General features: G+C 30.0%; 1 protein-coding gene across 1 annotated transcript in view; it reads right to left on the reverse strand.

Moving 5' to 3' along the window:
• The window catches only part of LOC106678754 (protein KRTCAP2 homolog), a 40,921-nt gene that overhangs the window by 24,652 nt on the left and 8,510 nt on the right, over positions 1 to 7,759 (reverse strand). The window contains exons 2-4 of the mRNA XM_014417493.3: positions 4,027 to 4,184; positions 189 to 252; positions 22 to 88 (exon numbers count right to left, since the gene is read on the reverse strand). Coding sequence (XP_014272979.1) covers positions 22 to 88; positions 189 to 252; positions 4,027 to 4,184 — 289 coding nt within the window. The remainder of the gene's footprint in view (positions 1 to 21; positions 89 to 188; positions 253 to 4,026; positions 4,185 to 7,759) is intronic.

Raw genomic sequence — 7,759 nt, forward strand, 5'->3', positions numbered from 1 at the left:
TATATATATATGTATACGGACCATGTTGTGGAGCAAACACGATGCACCAAACCAGATGCCACCATAGATGCAACCAAGCACAGAATCACTAAACAAAACATAAATAATTACAAGAAAATAAAATTACTATTTTAAATTTTGCATCAGTAAAAATACTTCAGATATTATAAAATATTGTAAATAAATACCTTCTGGAAATAGCCTAGTATGGAAACGAGCACCAAAAACCAAAGTTTCCATATTACCAACAGCCTAATAGTATAAACTAAGGAAAACTATTAATTAATTTACAATCAATAATGCAAATAGATAAAATAGGATTCTGAAGGTAAAGGGATAAGAAGATACTAATAATCACTGGTTTATTTCACTCACATACATAAACTGTGCATATGGTCCTATTAACCTACTTGACTGTTACAAAGAGCTACCGTAAGGGCTTTTTGTTGTCCTTCTTCCTAGCTGCTTTGAGATAATCATGTAAAATAGCATGGGTTTAGCATTCCCAAAAACTAGCGAAGTTATTGAACAGTCTGTGGAAGTTTGTAGTCTACTATGACACTGACCTTTTCTGGAAGGGGTAATGATCCACCTGGAGTGATTCTATATTCCAATTCCTGAACTCCAAACATAAATTTGGCAACATTTACACACAATCCATACTCGTCCAAGCGGGTGAAAAAAATTTCTAAATGACATTTGTGTTTCTCTTCAGTTGACGAAGCAATTAGGCCATCATCCTAAAAAATAAATACAAAATCGAGACCAGTAAAAACTTGATTGATAGAATGTTGGAAACAGGTCCGTCTCGTAAACCTGGAGCCATAACATTAAACTCGAAAAGCCCAAATGGAGTGATAATGGCTGTTTCTGATTTATGCTCCTCAGCTATAGGAATTTGATAATAGGCATTAAATAGATCAATTTTAGAAAAAAATTGTTTTGCCATGTAACATACTCTTAAAGTCATATAACCGAGGAATTGGATACCGATCAGGAACTGTAAGGTCATTAAGTCTGCGGAAATCACCACAGGGACGTAATGAACCATCCTTCTTCATAACTAGATGTAGAGAAGCCCATTTGGATTTTGATGGTCGAATTATTCCATGATTTAACATGAAGTGGAACTCTTCCTTCACTAACTGAAACATCCAAGAGTAGAGTCTTCTAGCTTTGGAGTAAACAGGCTTTCTGGTAGTATGAATGTAGTGTTTTATCCTGAGTTTGCATTCACTAGGTATTAAGTAGTAGGTCAGCAAATCTTTGAGACACAGTGCTAATGATGTCACCATTTGAAATAGTTAAAATCTCACCACAGAGCTGTGCACCTGTGACATTATCTACAAGCTTCCTATTTTTTAAATCTATTAAAAGATTAAAATGGGCCAAAAAATTTGCACCAATTATTCCTCTATTCACTTTAGCTACAATAAAGGACCACTGAAACTGACGGCGTAAACCCAAATCAATATTTAAAGATTGTACTCCATATGTTGGTATAACGGATATGAGGTGGCAATATTAGTAACGTCTTCAGCGGCAATAGTCGACGTTAGCAAAGAGACTGTTTGAAATGGGTTTGCCACTGTCGGAATTATTATCAACATTTTTATTTCTCTAGTATATTTATTTTAAATCTATATTATTTATAATTCATTTAATGTTTCATTATTTTACATTTGCTTTAGTGGCAAACCCACTTGAAACCTCTCGCCATATGATTAATTACTAACAATTGATAATTAAGAACTAGGTGTGTTTTTCATAGTCTAAAAAAACTGAATATTTCTGTTCATAATAATTGTGAATGTACTGTTTTATGTTCAGGTATAAACATTGTTGTTTAGACTGATAAAGAGTGTACCTAACGATTTACCTTTATCATTACAAAAGGAACACGCAGTAAAGATCCATTGGCTGCAAACAAAACAAAATCTTCATTAGGGGATTCACACTTTGATCTTACCGGAATTATAGATAATATACAAGGGGAGTATTTTAAATGTAACTTTATTTGCCTCAGGTTGGTCGTCGGGTTTTTCTTCTTTGGGCGGTGCCATGCCGTGTATCACTTATTTTGTAAAACTATGTAACTGTCAGAGTCACCAATTGTAAGTAAAGGGATGAGAAGACACTAATAATCACTGGTATATTTCACTCACATATATAAACTGTGCACCTGGTCCTATTAACCTACTAAACTGTTACAAAGAGCTCCCGTAGGGGCTGACTTTATTGTCAGTGCTGACTTGAATCAGCGATAATCACAATAATTGATACCTGAAGTCTCTACAATTCCATTAGAATTCTATAAATCCCTATGGGAAAAAAAAAAAAATGAGGTAGGTTCTTAATTTACTTTCTTTTTTTTTATATACATTGGTACCTAACTTTTTGATACAAGAATCTGGATTTCTACAAATGGCAGAGATTTAATTTTCAAAAAGACAAAGTAGAGGGTAAGATAGAGGAAATCATTAAAAAATAATACCTATAACAAATATAAATACCATCATGCCAGAGTCCAGGACACGGTGGCCAGTCTCTGAGGGAGAAGCAACTGTCTTTTCTGACACCAGGCAAATACTCATGGTCTTCACCGTTTCGCCCACCGCACACCTGGACGAGGGAAGCGGCCATAGGACACAGAAGTGACCGCGACCACGAAACTTCTGACAGTCATCAGATAAGCAACTGTTCTATTATCCATGAGACCACCCAATACTAATGTCTATTATTAAAATATTATATCACAGCTAACACACTAACCATAATTGCCCCTCCAGGGATTAATACTGAAACTTAAGAAAAATATATATGCATGTTATAGCTAGAAAAGTCTCACGATTTTCAACCACCCCTTTGTTCCACATTAATTCATTATAATTTACAATACACTCGGGATACCTGAAGTATTGCACGAACAAGTCCCGATGTAAACAACTATTATCACAACAATATTGTGTGAGAGTAAATTTGTCCTTGAGAATGGCTGAATTGGCCGAAACGCTGAACTTTTAAAGAAATAAAGGGTGTTTTGAGACTTAAATTGGATACAATTTATTTTGTTTAAATACCTGGTTTTTAATCATGACAACTATAGCGGTCAACCGCATGTACCACTGAATCTATGTAAGCAATCATCTGATACATGAATGTTTTATGGGTTTTTTAACTGAATCAAAACATTTAAACAAAATGAAATAATCTAAAGCAATGTAAAAAAAAAAAATTAAAAAAAAAGAAAGCTTTTGAACATGTAAAAAATGTTATTAGAAGTGTATAAATAAAATAATACATAAATAAAGAAATTTAAATAATTAAAAAAATAAATCTGAATAAATTTGATAATAAAAAAAAATTGGAGGAGTGTAAAAATCTGTAATGGCAGCAGAACCCAGAAGGATCGTAGCAAGTGGAATTTAAGGCAGTACTAAACATGGTTCAGGACAATCCAAGGTAAAATGGAGGTGCTAAGGCTCTTCCCACCATTCTGAGCGCAAGCTAAAAAAGTTACCTCCCTTGACAATAGCTTATCATCATACATGTTCTAAAGCCACTGTGGCTCTCTCAATCACTTGATAATAATGTGATGTCAACCATAATCTAAGTGTTAGCAGCTGATAAATTGAACAATACTTGTATATTTAATATCAATATTCAATAATTCCATTAAAGGTCCATTTGACATCTTGCTTGGACCAAGTGTCTTTTTGAAATTTTAGATCATAGATATTTTCACCTCAGTGTTTTAAGGTCCCCATAACAGTTTTCTATAATTCCAACATAAACTATTTTTATCAGCTTTCTTTCAATTTCATGATACATGTTGACTTGTCAAAAGAATATGATATCCAAATGAAAATAAACAAAATCTAACAGAAAGGAAAATAATAATGTTCCTAATATAAGATATTTAAATAATACACCTACATAAACCCAAGTGACAAAAATCGAATCATCTTGATTTCTAAGTGAAAACTATTTAAAAAATAAATTTAAAATCTAAGTACCAAAGGATACAGTTAACAAAACAATAAACAACAAGGAACCAAGATAGCCACCGAGAATTGTGTGCATCTGTGAAGAAGACAACCATGATTTCTGCATTTGCATTATGCAAAATAGTATCACAGTAGAAACAGAAGAACAAATAAATGATGAACTGGTTGAAGCTGCACCTGCAAAAAAACATATACATATGCATAAAATTACAAAAGGATAAGTTCAACATATGATCAGTATTAGTGTAATTATTATATATTAAATTGAATGAAAATAAAAAATAAAAAAAATAGCTTTTATTTTTATGTCCTGCCATATTCTTTCATCCAGGGCCCCAGAATATTATAAAGCATAGGGCCTTGGAAGTTGGACTGGATCCACAGTTGCAAATAAATTAATAAATAAGAAAGATATAATTTAAATATCTTAACTCTTAATCTATATCTAACTTATTGTGAGTAAAAGCTATTTCATTCTCTGTAACAACCATGAATTTTCTATAATGCAGTATACATTCCATAATAAAACTAATATATATATCCTCTTTTTTAATCAATATTTGATATTTCTATATAAATGATTATGTATTGTTTATTTATTATTTTAAATCAAAAAGCAAGCTAACCAGTTTTCATTATCTAAAATAAATACACTATTCAAAACAAAGAAGAGGGCGGCGCGCGTCCTTCCGAAGTGTTTCTTTGAATTGTTTGTGTTAATGATTGAAATTTTTCAACTTTTGTTGTTTCTATACAATAATTATAGAAAAAGAATAATCAAAGAAGAAATAGAAGAACATAACAATTACCAATAAACTATTTACATCGTAAATCATAGCAAATAAACCAGAGCGATTGTACTACAATCGATTATTTTTGGATCGACCAGTGAACATTGAAGATAGAAGAGAGGAAACGGGCACTCTTGATTTGGCTGGCCTGGTGAGAAGACGTTCGTCGGCTAGAAGCGGGAAGGACTGGAAGCCATTGTTAGGGGTTAGACATAGATCATAGACAAGAAGATATCAACAATCATCAATCATCAAAGGAAGATGTGTAATTGGTTAGTTTTGTTTCTAACTGGAATTTATTACATTTGTAAAATAGCAATTAATTAAGTTTAAGTATTATTAGTAGTAAAGTGTCATCTGTTTCTGATAGTCTGGAAACCCGCCCTGAGAAAAGAGTCTATTATATTATAAAATTTAAATAAAATTCTCCTATCGGTTAAATATTAAAGCTTTTAAATTGAACCCAAACTATCTTTTATATTTGAAATTAATTAAAACTATTAAAACTCTTTTTATTTTATTTTAAATAATTTTTGATTATTACATAAAATGTGGCCAAACAGGTGTGGTCTAATTCTTTACCAATTAAGTCACAGCAGTCAGGACACAGCTTTTAAAAGAGTTCTGTTTGAATAAGTTTGTTTTTATAACTTAAGTAGTAAATGATGGAGGATAAAGTAAAGGTAACTGGGGGTAGAGATCCTAAAGATGTGATTCTTGTAAATAACGTCCATGATAATAAATTAGTAGAAACTAATTCGGATTTCAATTAAAATATTGAAAATAATAATAATTTTGATACTAAAACCATGTTTCAAAAATTAGTGATGATGATGACCGATATGGCAGATGAAATAAAAACCAATATAGCAGATAATATAAAAAATTTGAGAAATGATATAAACAAAATGGGACAAGATTTAGGAGATCAAATTGAAGCAATAAACATGGGATTGCGTGAAGATAACAGGGTAAGATTAACGGGGTTAGAAAATAAAGTAGATGAAAAAATTGAAGTGGTTGAAACTAATTTAACAAATAACTCAGAATTATTAGATGAAAATATTGATGAAAAAGTTAGACATTTTGAATTTGAAATTAAAGAAAATTGTGAATTAGAAATTAATAAAAATTGAGAATTTAAAATTAATGAATTTTGTGAATTAGAAATTAATGGAAATTGTGAATTAGAAAAGCGGAAACTACTTTAATACAGCAAATGTCTGAATTGTCCGAAAAAAATAATTAAATGCACTGTGGAAGAAAATAAATCAAAAAATCTGTTAGTGGACTTAAAATCAAAACATAAATATGTTACAGAACCTTGGATTCAAGGGAATCGTAATGTTAGAATTTTCAGAGAAATAATCCGAGAAACATTAATGAATAAGGGAACTATACATAAAATAAAATTTAAAGATTGTACACAAAATAATGATTATAAGTGTATGCCAGAATTACTTACTCCAATTAAATCTTACATTACAGGGGAAGTAAAAAATAAATTCATTAGGATTTTCAGTTTTGGTAAGACATTTATAGGGATTGACCCATATTATTTAAATTTAAATTTGACTAAAAAAATAATTTTACATGAAAATAAATTTTGTAAGATTAAAAACAGGATATTTGATAAGCCCTTAAGAGTATCCTTAAATATTAAATTAATGTGGTATGGGTCAGGACCCACTCAGGAGTGGTGGTAGCCAGGTGAAGGGTTTGCATTCCATTCTTTAAACCACAGCAGAACATGCTGTCATAGATTATATCATTTACTACATTCATTTTTTTAAGTTAATAATCTTTTGAAAATTCATAATGTTTATAGTTTCTATTAATGCCAAATAATAATTTGCTCAAATAAGAATTGGTTTGCTAATCTACTAGAGTCAGTATAGCCTTGAGCAGTATAAAGTTTTTCTTTGTTATTATGACTATCTTGATTAATACAACTTTGTTATTAATGATTTTTTTCTTGTTCTCTTGTATTAATCTATATTTAATTTTGGTTCATTGTCCACCTGTATTATTTTTGATCAAACGAAGGTGTTTGAAGGGATCCCTAAATAATTCATTATTTCATTTGCCAAAATTTTTCTCAGAATATTTCCGAAACAAGTTCTTAATAAAATAAAAGATAAATAAAATAATCTATTATTGTGAAGATATGATTTTTTCTCTCTTTATAATGTTGTATGTCTTTTAATTATCTAAAAGGCTCAATAGGTGTGGGAGTTCATTTAAAAAACTTGTAAATGTTTTGTTGGATGTCATTTTTTTTTTTTTTTTGTTAATACTACTATTATTAGTAAATTTAGTTATTATAACTCTTGTGGCAAGTAACAGCTACTATTTTACCTCTTATTCGAATTTCTTTGTATATTCATAAGTATTAAAAATTTAATTATTGTTTAGAATATAAATTTTGTTTAGTAAATAAGTATCAAATTATAGCAAAATGTGAATCGGTTTTATCAAACTATATTTTTAATATGTTTGAATTTATATGTAAAGATGATATTTGGAATTGTAATTATTGTATGTGTATTTGTAAGCAGCTTGTAACTCGGAAGCGATTTTTGACCAAATGTTTATTTAAATGATAGGAGTAAAAATGATTCAGAATTTATTTAAAAAAAAAAAAAATATTTTGAGTTCAAAATAATTTTTTTTTTTTACTTGGAGAGGAGGAGAAATGTAATATCCTCTTTTTTAATCAATAGTTGATATTTGTACATAAATGATTTTAGTTATGTTTTTATTTTATGTATATTGTTTCAGTATTGTTTATTTGTTATTTTAAACCAAAAAGCAAGCTAACCAGTTTTCATTCTCTAAAATAAATACACTATTCAAAACAAAGAAGATGGCGGCGCGCGTTCTTCTGAAGTGTTCGTTGAATTGTTTGGGCTTAGATAGATTGAAATTTTTCAACTTTTGTTGTTTCCAATTTGTCCTTGA

The sequence above is a fragment of the Halyomorpha halys genome, unplaced genomic scaffold, assembly GCF_000696795.3.
Source record: "Halyomorpha halys isolate HHAL.00 unplaced genomic scaffold, Hhal_1.1 Scaffold158.1, whole genome shotgun sequence".
NCBI lineage: Eukaryota > Metazoa > Arthropoda > Insecta > Hemiptera > Pentatomidae > Halyomorpha > Halyomorpha halys.